Source organism: Carassius auratus, chromosome 36 (genome assembly GCF_003368295.1).
Source record: "Carassius auratus strain Wakin chromosome 36, ASM336829v1, whole genome shotgun sequence".
NCBI lineage: Eukaryota > Metazoa > Chordata > Actinopteri > Cypriniformes > Cyprinidae > Carassius > Carassius auratus.
In genome coordinates this window covers 4,092,865-4,116,905 of record NC_039278.1, presented here as the reverse complement: position 1 = coordinate 4,116,905, position 24,041 = coordinate 4,092,865, and the positions used below count along the sequence as shown (strand labels likewise).

General features: G+C 36.0%; 1 protein-coding gene across 4 annotated transcripts in view; it reads right to left on the bottom strand.

Moving 5' to 3' along the window:
- Positions 1-24,041, bottom strand: part of LOC113054997 (protein FAM19A1-like) — a 150,880-nt gene that overhangs the window by 29,053 nt on the left and 97,786 nt on the right. For all 4 annotated transcript variants that reach the window (XR_003277469.1, XR_003277468.1, XM_026220898.1 and 1 more), the window contains exon 3: positions 4,040-4,180. Coding sequence is in view for 2 of the 4 variants with exons in the window: in XM_026220898.1 (XP_026076683.1) it covers positions 4,040-4,180 (141 nt within the window). In the remaining 2 variants the exon portion in view is untranslated. The remainder of the gene's footprint in view (positions 1-4,039; positions 4,181-24,041) is intronic.

Here is a 24,041-nt window from a genome sequence, read left to right as displayed (position 1 = left end):
TTGCATGGAGGCATGAAGTGTGAAACTTTCTTTATGCTATTACACAGATCACATCAGTATGCTGTGAAGAGACACACGGCTCCGGCTCTAGAGCACCGTAAATCCTAGAGCTCGGCATTCAGTACGATCTGTTGTGGAACAGGGAGGAGAAATCACCATATTGAAAGTATTCAAAAGACAAATAGTGGAAAGCTTGAAAATACTTCTGAGGAATGCTGAAAGTGATGTAGCATAAAAAAGTGACCTTTCAAATTTTAGAATTTTGTATTCTTCTGGTGGAAGGGAACTCAAGTGGAAAACTAACTTACTGTCACTTTTGAATGTGTTACTAATATATATATATATATATATATATATATATATTAGGGGTGTAACGATACGCGTATTCGTATTGAACCGTTCGGTACGACGCTTTCGGTTCGGTACGCGGTACGCATTATGTATACCGAACGGTTCGTTGGAGTAATTAATTATATTTGAAAAAAAAAAAAAAAGAGAGAGAAAGAAATATAATGATATGCGTTCAACAAGGTAGCCCAATAACCCAAACAACGTAACAGGCAACGCCCCTGACACTCCCGAAGAAGAAAAAAACACCATCTTATATGTTTATGTTAGGCTACTCAGCAGGCGCTCGCTCACTCAGTACACGCTGAAGGCTCGTTGCAAAATAGCCAATGCGTTTAACAGACTAGAAATTAGAAGATCCTCCAATAACCAACAGGTCTGGTGTTTGGGTGCACTTTGTATTCCCTTTAAGCTATAATGGTGATGGCAAGAGAGTGGTGGATAAATAAACAACGGTATGTCGCATCTGCAACTTGACAGGGTACACCAGCGGGATTACAAAAAAAAAAAAAAAAAAAAACAGCGGGAATATCTGGGATATATGCGTCAGTACTATCTGGGAAAAGACGAAAAAAAGGAGAAACATGCACGCAGCAAACTATCCCTGCAGCATTTAGACACTATAGCTTACAGGGAATCCAACCCAAACACCAGACCTGTTGGTTATTTTAGGATCTTATATTTCTGGTCTGTTAAATGCATTCGACATTTTGCAACGAGCCTTCAGCGCGTGCTGAGTGAGCGAGCGCCTTAGGGGCCGTTCACATATCGTGCCTAAAAACGCATGGAAAACGCTAAGCGCGTCTTTCTCCTGAGGCGTCTGTCTTTGCTAAGCAACAATGACGTGCTCTCTCCATGAGACGCGGAAATTTCAGCGAAGGATAAATGGATTTGCAGCTCTAAAAATCGCTTGCAGTAGCTCTGCTACTGAATTTATTTCAAAATTGCAATCCATATACAACTATGATCAGCTGTTCCTTCATCTTGGCTGAGCTCTCAACGTTGTTACGGGAAAGGATGAAGCTGATTGGTTGGTTCTTGTCACATGACCCGCGGTGCGCTTGCGGCATTCTGAAAAGTTGAGATGTTTTTACATTTTGCTGTATCTAAAACGTATCGAACCGAACCGAACCGAACCGTGACATCAGTGTATCGTATCGAACCGAACCGTGAATTTTGTGAACCGTTACACCCCTAATATATATATATATATATATATATGAGCAGGTGAGATATATACATATATGCATATATATATATATATATATATATATATATATATATATATATATATATATATATATATATATATATATATATATATATATATAAACATGTTTGTAAATCTTGCATCTGCCATGGACATCTTGATCCTCGGGCTTAAAGATTAGGTTGAACTCTAATCGTGACACACACACACACAAAGTATATGTACACATATTTATTTTAAATATTTGTTTATTTATGTGTTAGCACAGGGTTATCTTGATTTAGTGGAGAGGTCATGTGTGCCCCTTGGCATTTGCATCAGATTTGAATAAATCCTCTAAAATCACGTCAAGGTGACAGCTGAAGCGAAATGTCATCTGAGAAAAGCTTTAAAAGTCTGTAATTCCAAATTATGCTTGTCTAAACTTATAATGGGCATTCCTTTTTGCATATTCGAATGGCTCACACAGGAATTGTCAAAGCACTTTATACACCTGCTCCAGCTTAAAAAAGAAAAAGAGACAACAAGTTTGTGATTTATGCAGTTTGTGTCAGTGTTCACTTTTTTTTTCTTCAGTTATTTTCCTTTTAAGAAAATGGCCTTTATATTTTGTCTGTTTTGTGAAGTCTATTTTACTCAAATCTACAGTATTGTTCAAAATAATAGCAGTACAATGTGACTAACCAGAATAATCAAGGTTTTTAGTATATTTTTTATTGCTACGTGGCAAACAAGTTACCAGTAGGTTCAGTAGATTGTCAGAAAACAAACAAGACCCAGCATTCATGATATGCACGCTATTAAGGCTGTGCAATTGGGCAATTAGTTGAAAGGGGTGTGTTCAAAAAAATAGCAGTGTCTACCTTTGACTGTACAAACTCAAAACTATTTTGTACAAACATTTTTTTTTTCTGGGATTTAGCAATCCTGTGAATCACTAAACTAATATTTAGTTGTATAACCACAGTTTTTTAAAACTGCTTGACATCTGTGTGGCATGGAGTCAACCAACTTGTGGCACCTCTCAGCTGTTATTCCACTCCATGATTCTTTAACAACATTCCACAATTCATTCACATTTCTTGGTTTTGCTTCAGAAACAGCATTTTTGATATCACCCCACAAGTTCTCGATTGGATTAAGGTCTGGAGATTGGGCTGGCCACTCCATAACATTAATTTTGTTGGTTTGGAACCAAGACTTTGCCCGTTTACTAGTGTGTTTTGGGTCATTGTCTTGTTGAAACAACCATTTCAAGGGCATGTCCTCTTCAGCATAGGGCAAAATGACCTCTTCAAGTATTTTAACATATGCAAACTGATCCATGATCCCTGGTATGCGATAAATAGGCCCAACACCATAGTAGGAGAAACATGCCCATATCATGATGCTTGCACCTCCATGCTTCACTGTCTTCACTGTGTACTGTGGCTTGAATTCAGAGTTTGGGGGTCGTCTCACAAACTGCCTGTGGCCCTTGGACCCAAAAAGAACAATTTTACTCTCATCAGTCCACAAAATGTTCCTCCATTTCTCTTTAGGCCAGTTGATGTGTTCTTTGGCAAATTGTAACCTCTTCTGCACATGCCTTTTTTTTAACAGAGGGACTTTGCAGGGGATTCTTGAAAATAGATTAGCTTCACACAGACGTCTTCTAACTGTCACAGTACTTACAGGTAACTCCAGACTGTCTTTGATCATCCTGGAGGTGATCATTGGCTGAGCCTTTGCCATTCTGGTTATTCTTCTATCCATTTTGATGGTTGTCTTCCGTTTTCTTCCACGTCTCTCTGGTTTTGCTCTCCATTTTAAGGCATTGGAGATCATTTTATCTGAACAGCCTATCATTTTTTGCACCTCTTTATAGGTTTTCCCCTCTCTAATCAACTTTTTAATCAAAGTACGCTGTTCTTCTGAACAATGTCTTGAACGACCCATTTTCCTCAGCTTTCAAATGCATGTTCAAAAAGTGTTGGCTTCATCCTTAAATAGGGGCCACCTGATTCAAACCTGTTTCTTCACAAAATTGATGACCTCAGTGATTGAATGCCACACTGCTATTTTTTTGAACACACCCCTTTCAACTAATTCAACTAATTGCCCAATTGCACAGCCTTAAGAGCGTGCATATCATGAATGCTGGGTCTCATTTGTTTTCTGAGAATCTACTGAACCTACTGGTAACTTGTTTTCCACGTAGCAATAAAAAAATATACGAAAAACCTTGATTATTCTGGTTAGTCACATTGTACTGCTATTATTTTGAACAATACTGTACATGTCAAATAAATTGCGATTTGATGCACATTATGAGATTTGTTTTTATAGGAGAAAGCTTTTTATTTTTTCCCTAAATAATGTATTACATCTGATCATGAAAAAGTTGTCTAAACATGATTTTGCATTTAAAAGGTGGTATATTTTAGGTAAGGTGATATTTTAGATTGTGATGATGCTGTGAAGTCAGATCTGGATTCCTACCGTCTACACATGAGGGTTTGTTCCGTGTTGTGCCGGCCACTTTTCCCGGTAAACATGAGCACTTGACTGTCTGGGAACGCTCCTCAATTCGGTTTTTGTTGCAACATCGGTGTGCTGCGATGACCTCACACGTTCCCCCCTCTGTGAACACATGAACAGAAAACATGTACATGAGTGGCACATATGAGATACTCCTTCACATTTGACACACAATAAAGATGCATGTATTTCACCATATTGGCATCAGTGGCATGCATCAGAAATACCCGGATTCATTATGATTTGCAGGGATTACTTACGATTAATTATTAATTGATCTCACACTAACTACATTTCCTAACTTTTGTACAAAAATGAGAATATACACCAAAACAATATTATCTTGACTTCAATCGAAGCTCCAAGTAAGGAGCTCAAGCTCAGCTAAATGTTTCATTGTCCCTACCTTATAACAATATCACATTAAAAATAAATAAATAATGAAATCAATGAACCTATACAAGCATCTCACTCTGCTTGTATAAACAACTGAATTCATTTATTCTGTTCAGAAACCTTCTGCTTTTCTGCTTTTTACCCTTTGATAAGCATCACGCATTAATCATCAGTGAAATACCGCTTCTTTGCAATGATCGAAACAATCAGAACACAGAATTTTCCACAAAAATCATGATCATTTTCAGCACACAGTAAAGGTGTTTTTAATTGTAATTTTAATTAATTTTAAATTAAATTTAATTATTATTATTTTACTTTTTTTTTTGGTGTGCGTCTGTGTTTGTTTAGATACATTTAATTAAGTCTGTAAGGGTAAAAAAGCAATAAAAAGAAAATACCTGAAGCCGCAGCTCCTTAATTAGATTAACTTCCAAAGTCATCAGTTAAAAAAGCATTAGAGCAAATGGCCCTTGTAAAAAGCCTCTAAAGAGAAAATTATAGGCTCTTTTCCAGACTCTTACTGCTTTCTGTGTAATTACCATGTATTCTTTCTTTTCTCCGCGTTGCAAATTGCCCTTGAAGCATGTTGATTATCTTATCAAATGACAAGCCTTTTACCCTGGGCTGATGTGAGCAAAGGCTTTTATGGGGAGTACAGGAAGGTGAGGGTGCTGTCGTGGGTTTGGACAAAGTGGAGACATATAGTACGGTATGACAATGATGTGACTAAATAGGCAGGACTCGTTCTAGATAAAAGGCCTCGTGACAGTGCAGTTATGAAGTCCTCACAGTCATCATTGTGCTTCCTGCCATTTTAACACACGCACTTTACAGGATACCTGAAGCTACACCATATGCACTGCAGCAAAGTGGACCCCATTGTGACAAAAAGAGGAGAACAGAAAGGGAAAAGATCAGAATGCGCAAAAAGCTACTAGTGGGTCACCATAACAATAGAGAGCACGCCGAGGAGTGCTGGAGGATTGATGAGAGGTAATGGTTTTCCCCTCAAACAGTGGGCTCAGAGCTCCACACCAATCCCAAGATAGGAAAGAACAAGGGAACAGAGGAGGACAGAAGTGCAGGACAGCAAAAGAGCAAGAGGGAGGGAAAGAGGCAGGCAGCTCCCTCGCTGGGCCGGGTCAGGCCGGTTGAGTAATGACAGAGCTGCTGGAAGCACCCCTCTCACACAATTATAAAGCGGCCAGGTAATTCAGCCATTGGGGTTGCTGCAGCGAGGCCCTTCATCAGATGCTCCCCTTTCCCCAACACCCGCGGAAACCCTCTTTATCTTCCCCTGACAGCTGTCCACCCATCCGCTCCCACATCCCTCAATTACACCAGAGCTCATGCAAGGATATACAAGAGAAATTGCGCCATTCTGATTGGAGTGAAAGCATACGAACAAGAAGAAAGAGGAGGAGTTGCCCCATTCCCCACCATTGTAACCATTCTGAGAGTCAACATGGCTTTTTAGGATGTACAGTTTATCAGTACCCCATTGGTTACCGGCTGATAGATTACATTCATGTTGATATTGGAAGTGCTTTTATTTATGTTTTGGTATTTGTGGAAGCTGGGAGATATACTGTATATCTGCTGACATTAGAGATTGTTGAATATATCATTATTGGTCAATATTAGTTACATACCAGCCAATTTTGACTAATTTATATTATTTAGTGATGTATATATGTTTTAGATCAATACTGGTGTAGTGTGTGTATATATATATATATATATACACACACACACACACACACACACACACACACACACACACACAATAGCCACTGTAGCATGAAACAAACATTTTGGAGTGTTACAGCTGTCAGGAATTAGTAGGAAATGTAGAGGCCATTGCTTTGAATGACTTCACAGGACATCACTAGTTTCTCACACTTCATGGTGTGATTTTGGTCCACTCTTCTTCCATTCTATTGTGCGGTTACTGTAGTGGGTTTCTTAGCTATAACTTTGTTGCCAAGGATTTTTTCAAAGCCATTTCATTATTTCAGTACACCTTCGAGGAACTGCTTTGCACGTTTTGCATGAAAATTGCCGGCTGATTAGGAGATGTTTGCACGGAATGTTTTTAAGATTTCCTCACCTTTTAATTTTTATGTTTGATACACGTTGTCCAACATGTCCAAGTTTTTTTTTTTTTTCAGAAATGTAATTATCAGTATCGGTCAATATTTATATATATATATGATTAGCCAATATTTGATTTTTTATATCGGTGATACTGGAATATTTTATTTACTTTTTATGAAGTATATACAGGGTGTACATAAGAGAGGAAATGAAAGTGTTCTCATGCTTGATCTCTCTGAACTTCAAATCTTTTTTCAAGCTCCTGTTTCAGGGTTTGAGTGAGCAATGGAAAACTCACAGTGCTAGCCCAGCAGTGAACACGATTGCCATTGCTGAGCTGTCATCAGTCTTCACGTTTGAGCGGGAGGCATCCGTTTGTCTAAGCATGTTTGGCAACAACGTACATCTAGTTTTGACCTTGCATTAAAACATCAACCCCATCAAACTGACAGGATTAGACCCAAAACACTCTCTGCCATTCATGACAGCTCACTCTGGAACTATTACTTCAGTGCTCTCAATAAGCTCGATAATATTTCAGCATTCACTGGAGAATCTGAAACCACAAATCGCCTTCACAAATCCCTCAGGATTCTATTTAACCTCTGTTAACTGCTTTAAATGTCTTATTGACTATTTTACTATCTCAGAATTCCTTCATGTATGGCTTCTAAGGCTATTTTCTGGATAACATTCTCATACTCGTTCAGTCAGACTAATGAATTATAGCTTCCGATGGTGTTTTTTTAGGAGGTGAATGTTTAATACAGCAGAAATTCAATAATAGTCATTATTGTGGAACGTGTATTTCCATGTAGATGGGAATGGCTTGTCATAAAGAATAGGCTCTTTATGACTCTGCCCTATACTGGAAGCTTTAAAACTCATACTTTAGTTCATTGATCCAATACTGGCCCAGCAAACCATTAGAAGAATATTTTCATCTCGGTTTATGACTGTTGAGAAAATGAGCTTAGACACAAAATGAAAGATTGTAGATCAGTGTAACGTTCCCAAAGACACGACCATTCAAATGTGAAGTGATATCCTGAAACAAAACATTCACCTCCCGGAGGTAATTCAATGTTTCAGCTTCTTCTCAGCTACAAGCATTTGTCAGCAGAGGGAGAATTTATGGAGTCATAACAAGCCTTAAACACAACAACCTGAGAATCAGCATAAACACCACCCATCAAAGAACTTAAAGAAGGATGTGTTCCTGAATCGAATTTCCCATGAACCAATAGGTGTCCTCTAATTTTAGGGATAAAGTTCGAGCAGGAACAGCGAAAGATCTTCCAGAACTCGGTCCAGAACAAGCTCTTTTTGTACTGATCTGTACTGATTTTTCACGTTTAATGTGTTAGCACATTTTAGAATCTTGGATCTAAACAACTGGCCTTCAAAACCCGCTTCTGTTATTAACCTTGGACTTGCTCAGAGATAAATCAGACTGCAAAGAACATTTAGAGAGCACATTTATCCGGTGACAATAAAAAGCTGTTCAGTATTTCTGTTTTATGTGCACCTCGCTGGCTCAAATCACAAATTATGTGACACAGAAAGGTCTATTTTCTTGCACGGTATCTCATTGAGTTTGACTGTAATGACTTGAGGTGAGTCTAATGGAAGCTAATAATAGGTTTACCTACCGCAAGGAGTCTTTCATTGGGATTTAATGCTTTTGACATCCTGTGGCATCAGAAGTATGTGTGGCCGGGGGTGCTTGCTGGTTTAAGCTGTATGTGTGTGATGGTGAGAGATCAAGAGTGAGGCCAGAGAGGCAGCTTTTGCACTGCCATCAGACAGGTGGACATTAAACCATCCTGCACTGGCACCATCTGTGCTCAGAATGAATGTGGGGTAATGATGCCTCTGGACTGTGAGCTAGCATAACGCTGAATTTCTTAGAGGACAAATGGCCTTTCCAGCCCTGCTGCCAAGGCTAAACTCATTCACACCATGTTTCTGTTAGCTACAGGTAATCACTACTCCATTACCTGCGTGAGTGTGTGTATGTGTGTGTTTGAGAGAGAGAGAAAGAGAGAGAGAGTATGGGCAGAAATACATCTGTTTGATTCATGACAGAGTTTTTGGGAGTTAAAGGGATAGTTCACCCCCAAAAAGAATGTATTTTGAAGAACTTTTATGTTTATGTCCAAAAAAGATGCATGCTTGCAACTTTAAATCATCGCTTCTGGCCAAAATTGCAGTCCATAATCCATAATAACACTTCCTCCAGAGAAAAGTCGATTGACTGTTGTCCTTTCATATCAAAATCTGCCGACATATTTGTTTAGAACTGTTTTTGTTTGTAAATGGTGCTTGATCACACTTCTCTCCTAATTCAGACAAGATTACTTTTTTTTCACTGGAGACAGTATTATGAATAGATGACTCTTATTTTAGCTGGAAGCAACAGTTTGAAGTTAAAAACATCTTAATAATGAATTAGATTATCACAAACGGCTTCACAAGATGTTAACTAATGGACTGGAGTCATGCTGTGGATTATTGTGATGCTTTTATCAGCTGTTTGGAGTCTCATTCTGACGGCACCCATTCAATGTAGCTAGCAAGTGATGTACTGTATTGCTAAATTTCTTCAAATCTGTTCTGATAAACAAATAGACTTTCCAGCAGGTGAAAACAAACATCTACATGTTGGATAGCTTTAGTGTGAGTAAACTCTAAGCAAATGTACATTTTTGTGTAAACTATTCCTTTAAGGTAAGTAAATTTAAAGAAGCTTGATACTAGTAAAATTAACTTGCTTCTTGTTTCTTTTTCACTCTCTCTCTCTTTCTTTTTCTTCCCTGAGATTGTGTTGGAGGTGGGTCACATCAATCAGTGCAACACTGGTCATTCTCCCATCAGGCCTTTCTAGACTCGTGGTCATTATAGTAGCACACGTAGAGATTACCTTTAAGAAAATCGATGCTTTAGTGTTTTTGGTGAGTCAAAGTGCTAATTAAAAACACAGTAAAGAAGGAGTCTGGAATATAGCAGTGGGGCAAAGGGTTCAGAGTAATTAAAACAGCTCTGACACACTTTTCTCCAAGCTACTTTTTTTCCTCTTGATGCGTATATGGCATTTATTTCTCTATGTGGACATAGTAACTGATACAGAGAGAGTACAACATGATTAATTATTATTAATAGCTTACCTCAAAAGCAAGATGTCACTTTTTATTCCAAATAATATTTCTCAGAGATGGTTTATTAAAAAAAAAAAAAAAAAAAAAAAAAAAAAAAAGGTCTGAGTCTGGAATCTGTGGTGGCCGATCCATGTATGAAAATGATGTCGCATGCTATAAATATATATAATAAATGCAGCCTGCGATTTTTAAACACATAAAAAATAAAAGTTTTCAGTACATGACATTCATAAAATCATTGCTCTTTTGTAAACTGATGTGGTTCAGTGATAACAACAAATACACTACCTGTCCTAAATAAAAAGTCACCACCTGGATTTAACTAAGCAAATAGGTAAGATTCTCCCATTGGATAATTACTGCATGGATGATTATGTCATGTGCCCAGAGAACGAGGTCAGCTGACTACCTGATTATACTGAATGACCAGGTTATTACATCAATACATTTTTTCTTCCCTGATTGCACAGGCATATTCCAGGATGACAATGCCAAGATTCATTGGCTCAAATTGTGAAAGAGTGGTTCAAGGAGCATGCGACATCATTTTCATACATGGATCGGCCACCACAGATTCCAGACTCAGACCTTAACCCCATTAAGAATCTTTGGGATGTGTTGGAGAAGACTTTGCGCAGCGGTCCGACTCTCCCATCATCAATACAAGATCTTAGTGAAAAGTTTATTCAACTCTGGATGGGAATAAATGTTGTGACATTGCAGAAGGGTTTTGATGCCACGGTGAATGCGTGTCGTAATCAAAGCTAAAGGCGGTCCAATGAAGAGTGTTAGAGTATATATTAGAGTTTTTGGACGGGCAGTGTATATGATGAGCTTGATAACAGGAAGAGATGTGTGAAGGCTCCTTTGACTCATTTTCACCGTGGTGACAGGAATACCTGATATCATATCTGATGTACGAGCACCTGTGATCAATCCTGGAATTAATACTGGTCATGACAGGGCTTGTAATATATAGAGTGCAAGAGAGAGGGGGTGTTTCGAGGAGTGGTTCGACAGAGATCTGGAGAGAAAATGCTCTAATTGGAAATTACTCTAGTGTGGAGAGGTACTCATTCTCAAATGGCACCCATTAAACTGTAATGTATTGCACAGGCAAAGCACAAAACAGTGCAGCTAACCAGACTGATTCAGAGTTTCCATCAAACATGGCTTAATTACAGCACAGCCAGCAGGGAAGTGATGCTATAAATTCTCATATTTTCTGAAGTTGGCAAACTATTTAATTTAAACTATTTATCAAATTCTTTGTCCATTCGTCTTTCTCTTTTGCCAATAAAGGGACCCATGCTAAAACTAAACAAACAAATGAACCAGAACAAGACAAATGGAAGCATTTCATCAGTATGAATCCACTGGATGAAAATTAAAAAAAAAATTTAATCATCAGAAATGTTGATAAGGATAAGAATAATTCCCAAAGATTGATCATTTTGAAAAAGTATATATTTGTGTAAATATATACAATTTAACTAATAAAATTCCATACAATATTGATATTATATTTCCACACAAAATTACAATTATATTAAATATTATAATATATTTATCGTAATACTGTGTATACACACATAGATACATATAAATACATAAAATATTTATTAAGCATCATACACCTGTATATATATATATATATATATATATATATATATATATATATATATATATATATATATATATATATATATATATATATATATATATATATTTTTTTTTTTTTTTTACTATTATTATTTTTTATTAGCAGTAGTTTAAATATATAGATAAAAAAAAAAAAAAAAACCTACAATATATTATACAAAGTACCACAGCAGAAGTTATGTAAATATATGTCACATTGTGACCGGATGTAATTGTGGCTGAAATATTCTGTTCTTGGGTCATATATTTCTAGATCAGATGTAACCGTTTCATATGAACTAACACAAATCATACACAAGAAAGTTTTTTTTTTCCCCTCATTAAAACCAACTATGTCTGTTTCAATAATACATTCAGAGGCTTCTCTTATTGATTCTCATCAGAAATTAAAATCAGCAACACATCTCCCTACAACATGCTCCATCAAAGGGAATATGAACCAGCTGTTATCATGCATTTATGTTTAATAGCTATAGCTTTCAGGGCCGACAGTCAGAATTTAACTTCTCATCTTTAAATCACAATCTGAATTCTAGCCCTGCATTTAAAACAGTATGTACAAGCTTCTCACAGCTTAAAATGCAGCCAAAAGCCTTTTTTTAAGCTCTGTGGAATCATAAGATAACTTTCGACATGTTACTCCCTCTGGGCTGACATTAATTTTGCTCACATGACATATTTCAAAAAAATGTGCTGGGAAATGAAGCGTGAATGGTACAAAGACCGAATGCGGAGTTGTCTGAAGCAATCTTATAGCCCACATTGGCTGGGAAGATTATGTGTAAACACAAATCATTCAGTCTGAAAGCTCTTCGAGGGATTTTTTTCAACACAGAACAATAAGACGCCGTCTGCATATTATGAGCCTAACATTTATTATTGCACTGCATTTGAAAGTGTTACAAATTTATCACTGCATGTTGCAGATAAATACTTATTGTTGTGTCATCCTGTGCACAATAGCAAACAAAGATATAGGCACAATTATTACAAGCAGTTAAGTTCTGACATAACTGCACTGTAGATAATATATATATATATATATATATATATATATATATATATATATATATATATATATATATATATATATATATATATATATATATATATAAAATGATTGACTTGAAAATACATAAACACTTCTTAATCAGAATTCCCCCAAATTCTGTCCCAAAGTCAAACACAGTTGTCTGAATAAATAATTTTAAACTGAACAATACTGCTGAAATGTTAAAGCTTTCTGAGTTGGAAGAATTTATTCATTGCATACTGTGAACTCAATAACCTTTAAAAGTATATATATATATATATATATATATATATATGCATGAATACATTATACAGATACTGTTATAAGATTAAACTTTTGTTGTTTTCTCGTGTTGTTTTGTGATACAGTCACTCCCTGATACACTTTTGATACAAAATGATACACTGTAAAAAAAATAAAATAAAATTAAAGCTGTAAAAAAATGAAGAGTGTACTTACAAGAAAGTAATAATTTAACTACTACTTTTTTACTTCAAAATGTCACATTTAAAATAATGTGTTATGTTGTTTGTTTGTAATTATTTATGAACTATACCATTTCTGAGTGAACACTTTTACAAACATTTTTGTAATTATTTTGAAATGTAGCATTTTCTGAGCAAAATTTTTCCCATGCCACTGTATTACTAATTGAACATTTGCTGAAAAAGACTGTGGTTCTTCAATGAATTTATTGGCTGAATAAGGCATTTTGCATTAAGAAAATACAACAACATTTCCTTATAAAGCACATTTAAACACAATATAAATTGATCCAAAGTGCTGTAGAGTGTGCACAAGCAGGTCTACACAATTAAAAACAACAATTACAAACATCCAAAAGCTAAAGAATAAAAACAGGATTCAAGAACAGACTTAAAGGTCCTATGACATGAACATTTCACTTTCTGAGGTTTTTTAAGATTAATATGAGTTCCCCTACCCTGTATATGGTCCCCAAGTTTCTAGAAATTTGAATCGGTGTAAATTGAGATTTTTCTATCTTTCTCTGCCTTTGAGAAAATGGAAGCTCAAACGGGCTGATCTTGAATCTCCTCGTTGTGACGTTGCAACGAGAATTGTTACCTCCCCTTTCTCTGCTTTGCCCGCCCAAATATTTACATATAATTCAGTCGCAATGTCATCACAGGTGTTACAAACAGACTTTTATGATATGGATTCGACAGCACCGGCACAAACAGTGAGTAACAGTGTTCATTAATGCCTGATCTGTGATCAGTGATTTCTGATGTGTAGCTAATCATTCAAGTTCACACAGACTTTCTTTCTAAATTAACAAAGCTCTTACTGTATTCATGTGTTTGCTGTTAGCTGTGGTGAAAGCATTTTGTGAGATAACGTGTTGCAATAATGACGAGGTCACTGCATTCACGCGATAAACAGACTCTGTCTACTCAATGCTCATCACTGCAGCCTTTCATGTGATGGGAAAAGATCGAAAAAATTATTATATAATCCACACTTCCACGATTCGTTAATCTCGACAGCTGTAATAGTAAAAAAAAAAAAAAAAATTATATATATATATATATATATATATATATATATATATATATATATATATATAACGTTATATTTGAGAGGGGTTCCAAATGAACGCATTTCGAATGCAAAGATGTCAGCCAATCACAACAGTTGTGGTTTACTCGGAGTCTCACAGCAGACACGCCCCTTCAAACAGAGCATTCAAGCCAGAGGGCTAATGTCAGGATATAAAAATGCTTTTTATTTCTAAATTTTAAATGTAAAAATAATACTAACAATATAAGTACACCTAAGGAAATATTAAAAAGCATTTAAAGAAAAGGAAATGATCCATGTCATGGGACCTTTAAATATATCCAATGGTGCTTCCAGTGAGCAGCGTAAAGTAGACACATTTGTCACTCTTCCACGTTCAGTTTCACTTATTTCTTCAACTACCCACCAACTTTTTTCTGACAAACTACAAAAAACAAAAAAACAAGAAGACTTATGAATGTTCATCTAAAATGGCAACTAAAACATCTAAGAGAGAAGCCAACACAAAGCTCAAAGCAAAGACCGCTGATTTGGAAGTGAGGAGTAGACAGAACAGCATAAGGATCATTGGAGACTCAATAGAGTGTCAATAGAGGCTAACAACATTTTTCTCTGAGTTGCTTTTTAAGTTTTTGGTGATTGTATACTATCCTCCCCCCCAGAGATGGATCGAGACGAGAGACGAAAGAGCAGTTGTGAGCCTCTTTCATCGTTACCAGCTAAAAGAAAAATAATTCGCGAGGCACATAAAAAAATGAGCCAAACTACAGTATCAAGGGAAACCAATCACCATCTATGAAGATTACAGTTCTGAAGTAATGGAGCAGTGGGCTCAGTATCATGAAGTCATGGCCGATATGTACAAACAGGGATTTAAACCAGCTCTTTTTATCCAGCGAGGCTTCGTATAATGACCAAAGAAGGGAGCAACAAGTGGTTTACATTGGCAGAGGAGAGCAAGCCATATCTGGATTCTCAGCACGCCGGTTCTCAAAATCTGATGTGACTGACATTTTTGTCACTTGAAAAGTAAAGTAAGAAGCGGCACAATCTTATGCTGAATGACACCTTTATTAATGGAACAATGTAAATTGGGAGCTGTATTAATCTAATACAGATTACCTTTATCTGTTCTTCAATGCCCTTTCCAGCTGTCTTGTTTAGCTGATGTTGTTTGCACCATTTGGTTTAAACAGGCTCTAATGTCTTTGAGCTGCATTAGAAATTGAATAGTCATTGTATACCATATTTGTGACTCATTCGATGGGCTGTTAAAAATACATTAATGTATATTATTTCACATATTATGTTATTTGGTAAATATAAGGTTTGCAGTTTAAATAGGAGTGGAGAAGGAAGTAAGGTATCCAGGGAGGTCCACAAGTCACTGGTTGTTTGTTGAAGATGAGATTAGGGTGGGTATTAGGGGCAGCTGACTTTTGGCTTGAAACCTCGGTTTTCATTTTTCCCCTCCCTCTTTTGTCTTTATCTCTTTCTTTACATCATATGGATCAGGGTCTTGCAATAGTTATTCTCCTTCAAAATATTCCACGTTGTTGAACTCTGACAGAATTTTAGAGTCTTATACTAAACAGACTGGCCTGACAGATCCCTGGAGATCCAGGTTTCTGACTAGCAAAGTCTTCCTTTCCCCCCCCACTTCTTTCACAACTTTCTTAACTAGACCTCCAATATTCTCTGACCCTTCACCCACGATTTACAAAAAAACATCTTTATTTAGAATTTTTTGAATTTACTTCTAACTCATAAAGATGAAAAGCAGCTGCTGATTGCCTAGCAGCATTTCTTTGAATTTTGTGAAAAAGCTGGCAAATTACTTGCAGTTCAATCTCGAACTGTCCGCACAGCTACACTGATCCCCAAAGTTAAATCTCTTAAGGGTGACATAATTTCTGACCTGAGGAAATTAATTCATTTTTTTTAACATATTACTCAGATCTTTATTCCTCAGAATGCAACTAAAAATATGATGTGACTCAAAACTCTTTGATCAACAAATTCTCCCTTGTGTAAATGATGATTTGGGCAGGCCTGTGTTTACCACGGAAATACAGGAACAATTCATTCACTTTAGAATGGTAAATCTCCTGGCCCTAGTGGCATAACCTTTACATTTTATAAGACTTTCTCTACTGTTATATCCCCAATTCTACAAAGAGAATATAATGAGGCCTTTGTTTCAGGTTGGTTCCACAACCAAGTCAATTTCAAGATAAAGATCCACTGATAGCTACAGGCCAATTTATTTGTTAAATGTGGATTTAAATTATTTTTTTATCTAATATCCTTGCCCTCCGCTTTCAGCAAGTGTTGCCTGCTGTCATTTCCCCTGACCAGTCTATTAAAAAAAAAATATATATATATATATATATATATATATATATATATTGTGGGGCAGAAAATATGCACAGATGAGGATAAAGGTTCTTGAACTTCCAAAGTCAAAAGGGAATCGGGATCCTTAACAAATTCTGGGTCTGTTATATTAACAAACTTTTGTATTGGACCAACACCTCAGGAGTTCCTGAATATCGTATCCTATCCTATATCCTATGAATCAAAAGATTATTTTAATTTCTGACCCCTTTGAATCACTCAAGAACACCTGAGAACAAGAGCTAAGGGTTTTGTTAGAGTGGTATTATACTTTATTCTTCCTCTATATGTGCCCGACACAGTTTGATGCAATGCAACACTCTTCACAGATTCTTCTTAGCCAAAATCTACCCACACTATTGAATTTGCAATAGGTGCTGACAATCTCCAGCAAATCACACTCATGTTTTGGTCTTGTCGAAGACTGACAAGAGTTTTGGTCTAGAATATTTGATACTTTTGAAAAAAAAAAAAAAACGTTAACATATCAGCCACTTGAAACGCTTTTACGACTCTGTTTGGAATTCCTTTTAAGCCAAATTTGCCTTCAACAACACAAGAGGTAATGCTTTCACCACACTGCTAGCTAGGAGGCTTATATGATTCCCTCTTTCATATGAAAGATGGATAAAATACATTTTGAGTTTAAGACTGGAAAAAAATTGTTTTTCATTAAAAGGGTCTTTAAAAACAATTTTAAAAAGCATGGAAACCTTGAAATATATTCATACTATATTGATCTGTCATTTGAAAATGTAGAAGAGTATTAACAATTTATATTTATTTGTTTGTTTATTTATGCTTATTCTATTAATTTCCTTCTTTTTACACTTATTGTATCATTTAATTACTACACTTACAGTATTATTGTTACTTGCACTTGTTTGTGTTGTGTGTTCGGGATGTTAGTGGTGGAGGAGATTTTTTGACAATATGGCAGAGGGAGATCACTAGTATACAGTATCAGTGTATGGCCAAACAATGCCTTATTTAAAAACATGAGGATATTAAAATCAACTCTGAATTTAACGTGAAGGGATGCTAAAACACAGCAGATATGGTCCCTCTTTTTAGATCCAGTCAGAAAATTCAAGTTGACAAAACAACATAGGGTTTTTAAAGACGACACTTGAGAGAACATCAAATTTAAATGCATAAAATTAAAGTTTTAAGTTTTAGCAATATTAATGTGGTCAGGTCATAGGCCAAAGAAGTCTGACACAACACCTGTCTGATCGGGTTAGTTTTTACGAAGCCACATAAATGGCCCATGCAAAAAAGGATGTGCAGAGGGACATTTTCTCCATGAGATATAAGGTGACACACTGTCTGCATTCACTTGCCAGTATATCTCAAGTAGCTCCTCAGAACCCTGAGCCATAGGAGTGACTCAACAGAGATTCTGAGTCAACATCAACATGTATGAAAAGCCAAAGCACCCCATAGTTTGAAGCTAAGCATGGTTCATGGTCCTGCTGGAAATGTATTGTCTGTCTCAGAGCGTTTCTGCAATGTCAGGACAGCTTAAAGGAACAAATGGTTTGAACAAATGAACAACACATAACGCCATTTCCCAAATTTTCCAACATCTGTAAAATATCTGTGTGTTTTTAGTCTATACTCCCACTCACAGACTCATATGAATGTCTGTGACCTCCTTTTAGTATACATACCCAGAATCCCCCGCAGCTGAGATCTGGCTCCCCTGAGAGGCGAAATAAGCAAACACATACAAGTAAACACACATCAGCCAATGGACACATGTGCCAGTGGGTGCTCGGATCAGAGAAACTTGCACACACATTCAAACATAGCCTGAAGCAAACATAATACAAGAGCGCAGAGAACCTGGGTATATTTCAGATGGAGTCAATGACCTCGTCGCAGCTGAGCAACACAAGTCTGGCCTGTTTATTTACACACACATCACTTTATCTCTCAATTTCCCTACTTGCAGTGCCGACAGCATGTATGGAAGCTTGAAACATCGTACCAAATGAAACAGATAACACAGGATTAACACAGGATTAGAATCCACGGGAGGAGATACTGAAGTCAGGAAGTTAAGCAAGTACTTATTATTTCCTTTATAGAAACTGTTACACTAACAATACATGTAAAGAGCTGGTGTTAAACAAAACAGCATGATACTACAATATATGTGCAGTATTTAAATTTAATATATAAATTCTAAATTAATTTTAATTTCTTTAAAAAATATATTCTGAGCTATAAATACATTTTTAATCTCTTTTAAAAAGAATGTCCAAGAGTTTTACATTATATATATATATATATATATATATATATATATATATATATATATATATATATATATATATATATATATATATATATATTTAGTATTATGTAATAAATAACTTTTAAATAAATGTAAAGAACATTGCAGAGAGCTCTACATTTTTGTAAATATTTTTTAACTTAAATACATTTTAAAATATATTTAATATATGAAAATGTATTTATGGCTATTAAAAACAACAACAACAACAACAACCATTTCCTTGTACTTTGTTTCACTTAGCCGGGTTCTACCAGCTTATTGATCTCTCTTGTGCACACACAGTCTCTGCTGCATCCAGACTAGTCGTAAAAAGTAATGGAAGTGGTAATTACACCAAAATAAATGGGCTCTATCAATCCTTAATGTGTGTCACAAAACAGCTGTACATGACCCAAGCTGTCTTATGGAGCCCCCAGCGCCCAAAGTTACTATCAATACTAACACTACCATGAAATAACCAAAGCCTAGTGGGACTTTTGCAACAGGCCTTATTAGGAAAACTGCAAAAACTAAAAAAAAGAAGAAAAAAACATAAGCCGCCTCGCAGATCTAAAGAAAGAGGTGTGCACCAAACCTTATATTTAGTTGTTGTGAGGTCACCCTGAGGTCATTGGCTGACGGGACATTATGGGATGCCTGTTACTCTAAATGGAGTTTTTTTTGTCATTTGAAAAATTGAATTTAGGCTGGGATGCTGCTGTAAAGTACTTTCAAGAACTCAAAACTAAACCACAAGTTGAGGAATGGTGCCACGTGACATTCAGCACTAAGTTTAAGAGCATGTTGATAATGCCAATACCTATTTTACACTATTTCTTTAGTGAATTAAATGCTAAAACAATGCAAATAAACAATTGTCAATAATTACAAATTTCCCTCTTGACAAGTTGGACCACATGATGAGAATAACTGCTCAATGTGAAAAGAAAGACAATTACTGCAGAATGAAAGAATTGGTTGCACTTTATTTTACTGTACGTGTACTAGCATGTACTTATAGTGTACTTACAGTGTATTTATCTAAGAAAGTTCTGGTAATACAAGGTAACTACATGGGGTAGGGTTAGGTTTAGGGGTAGGTTCAGGGTTAGTACCTAGTTATTACATAGTTATTGTAATTACTATAATAAGTACATAGTATGTACATGAGGAACAGGACTGTAAAATAAAGTGCTACCAAAGAATTTTATGTTTGCATGTCAAAAAAACAAAAAAAAAAACAAAAAAAAAATCAGTCTTTGATCAAAAATATAGCCTACCTATCTTCTAATATCTGATCTAAAATTCAATTTTCTTTATTCTCAGCACTTGATACTGATTCAAACTTTTTAAGATGCCTTTTTGACCCTGTATTAACAAAGCAAAAGACAAATGTCTGATCTGAATGTCTATTCAAAGCTCTACTAGGACTGTCAATGGTTAAGAGAGAGATAGAACGTGCTTGTCAAGAGATGAACACTGACAGTGCTAAATCAGAAAAGTGGTGCACAATCTTCTTGCATTTAACTTATAAAGAGTTATACATGCTTGCCTTGAATACACAAAATCATGGAGTTATTACATAAGGATATATCAGATTTGCTTGGGAATTGAGCACAAATCTCTGAAGACTGAACTTTCTGTAGATAAATAGTCAATCAATCTACTATAAACTATCTTAATTGTTTGAATAGCATTGTACACATTATTTTGCATCTTTTGCGGTGAAATTGTTGACATTTGAGTTTTGACATCCACTGCAAACTTAATATGGTTATGGTTTACTCATACAGTAGTTGTCTCTCTACAATAAGCTGGGATATGTAAAAGTAAATTAAATTATTATTATAATTACAGCTCAATATTAACTGTAAATGTCAAGCAAAAAGTGTCCAAACATACAAAATTCCATTAAATAATAGAACGACACTTAAAAATAAAGGTTCTTTACTGGCATCAGTGAATCCATAAAGAACCTTTAACATCAGTGGAAACCTTCCATTCTACAAAATATTTTTTTTCAATTGGACGAGTGTTCTTTATTCTTCACACTAAGCAAAAACGGGCTCTTTTAAGGAATGTTTACTAAAAGGTTTATCGGGGAACCAAAAATGGTTTTCTACGGCGTTGTTGCACACCCCTCCTTTCTTATTTTTATGAGTAAAGAACTAAACATTCAAAACGGTGTTTCTGCCTATAACACTTTCTAATAGGAGTGTCTATCAGCTATGCATTTTTTTTTTTACAGTCTTCTCCTGCTTTAGCCTCGTGCTGTTCATGTTCCCGTCACTGAGTGTCTGGCATCTCACAAACTGTTCATTTATTAATAGGCATAATGCTTCAGTTGCCACTTATCTGCTCTGAATTATGCATGCATGCTAAAATCATTGTATGTGTCTAGAGAGGGAAATAGATAGACATATACACAGAGTGAGAAAGAGAGAGAGAGAGAGAGAGAGAGAGTGAGAGAGAGACGCAATGCTGTGTAAAAAATTCTTTTCTCCATTACAATGGCACATTTGGGTCATGCATGAGTTTGCATAACAGGCCTCCATTTTCCATAAGCTCCAATTTATTCTGCCAGTTGTTTTTGCATGTTGCTTGTTTTTGAAGCCTTTCCGAAGCATTTTTAACAGGACTGGCTTCACTCCAAAGGCGACATGTTGGTAAGTCTCTCCAGTGATCTTCTGAGCGCCCGCCAGGCATCAATGCTAGTGTCATTACACAGCTATGCATGATAGCATTCTTTTGTCATGCTTTGTGTGTAATTGCTTGTGACATTCATACTTGTGTTTCATGGTGGGGGAGTAGGGGGATGTTGCCAAGCATATTAGTAAAACCACCCTCACATGGCTCTCTTAAGGTTTTCCCTATTTGCCATGAAATCGTGCATCCATCACTTTGGATCAATAAACATTTGGAGTATGAAAATACACAATTTGACTGATATCTGTTTGTGAAGAGCTTGTTTTTGTTAAAGCTTGTTTTTTTTTTGCCAACAAAGGGATAGTTCATCCACTAATTAAAATGTCATCGTTTATGAGCCATTCCGACAGAAAGTGATTTTGTGTTTAAAAACACAAGATACCATAATCAACTGGGGAAAAGAGTGAGTTGAACTCATTTAACTTAAGTAGCATGGCATGTGTGAGATGTACAAGATTTACTTACTAAACCCTACAAGTTTTTTTTTTTTTTTTTTTTTTTAAGTTGCAGCTGTTTTGGCCCATACAGTCAAAGTCAATGGGGACCAAAACAACATTTAGACATCATTTACTATATGGATAATGCAGTATATGTATATAAACATAAGCATAAACATAAAATACATATAACAGACCAATAGATAAGAAAAAGACACTTTTATGTCTAAAAGAATATGAAGAGTTAACAGAACGTAGACACTCTGTAAAAGGAGCTATATTTGTGATCATGTGGGTGGAATGAAAACCTGTAATATTGAATCTCTCTGACTGTAATTTAGTTTAGAACACAGCAACTAAATGACACCTAACAAACAGTCTGTTACATTTGCTACTGTGTTGGAGAACGGAGCGAGGAACGAGAGAAGATGTGAAGAACATCAAGAAGGCGATTGAATGAACTCGAGGAATCCAGGAAACCAAACATAGCTGAGGAGGTTGACATTCACAATACCGGATGCTGAAACTAAGAACTGGACTCACTATAAATACACAGGGCTAGACGAGACGCACCTGGAACTAATGAATGAACATAATTAGAACAGGAACAGGAAGAACCAAATAAGGGCATAAACATAACATGGAGCATGTGGGGGACGAAAACACACACAGATACTGTACAGAGCAGAGTCTGACACAGACAAGAGGAAAACATAGTGTACAATAAATTAACTGTGGGGCAATAGGCACACTGGCCAAAAGCAATCTATTCTATGTCAGTGAGCTCTGAAATTACATTTTTTGAAAGTGTTATAGTCATGACCCAAAAAGGAAACAGAAACAGTGAAGCAAGACAGATTTATCCACAAATGATCTTCCCCATCAACCAAAAAAGATCCTTATTCGATCATAGTGTAACAAGCCTATATAAACCTGACTCAGTAAACAACGATTTATCAGTCACTGTTTTTGTAAAGAAAAAAAAAAAGGATATGGGAGGATTTAGTGTTGCAGACAAATGTAAAGAAAACTTTGCTAAAAATATTGACATCGAACAAACTGACAACAAGAAACTACATGATTATTCATGTACAACTAATCAATCTGCATAAAGTGCAATATCATCTGATAATGATTAATGATAATGATTAGAGACTCAGAAAAAGATGTGCAAGTCAGATTATATTAATAGACTATTCATTGTCATATTTCGATTTTATGTTTTTGTTATGTAAAAGATCCTGGAGGTCATTTTGGTTCCAAAACATGGAGACAGGAAGAAATGAACTTGATTAGGTAATGCAGAACTATCTTGTGTGAGATAGACTGAAACCATGTGTGTGTCTGTTAAAATGAACTTTTACCAGCTGATCTCAAGGGAACGATGTGTCTCTTGATTAGAAAGTTATCCTTTGCACATCAAAGAATAATTGTTGCATGGCTATGAAAATACTCTCTGTATAAACTAAACATTTCTGGAGTAATTACAGGCAAGTAAAAATGTAATCTGTGAAAGATTATTTTTCTGTATCATGGTTTTTCTATTTGTTTGAATAAGCATGTTGTCTTTACAGAGTAAGGAAGAACAGATGGCAAAATAAATGACAGAGAAAGTTTGTTTTCTGCTCACTGCCAACAACCGTGCTGACAAATAACCGATTTCCACAGTCAACCTGAGGCGTTTCATTTTCAGCCATTTTAATGGCAACACAGCCGGCTCGGCAGAGATTAAATGTGGATGCTGCTTTTCTAATCTGCCTGGGCAACACGCCTTTAAATTTGATTTGTGCTATCAATGTGGACTGTGAAATCATGTGGCTACACATCAAAGTGTGACCAGAATTGGCCAGCATGTTAATGTTAAGCAGGTGTATGTCCTTTGTCTTGAGAAAGGTGACTGCATAAAGTCGACTGTCTGTGTTACACTGAGATTAATACAAATGAAAAAAGTCACAATCCACATTACAGTGATCTACCATCTCTTCATCTAAAACAGCACTGGTTAGATATTGCTTTATTTCTTTTTACATTTAAGTGACTTTGAACGTGGAATGGTTGTTGGTGCCAGAAGGGCTGGTCTAAGTATTTTAAAAACTGCTGATCTACTGAGATTTTCATGCACGACCATCTCTAGGGTTTACAGAGAATGGGCCAAGAAGAGAAAATATCCAGTGAGCGGCAGTTGTGTTGACGAAAATGCCTTGTTGATGTCAGAGGTCAGAGGAGAATGGGCAGACTGGTTAGAGAT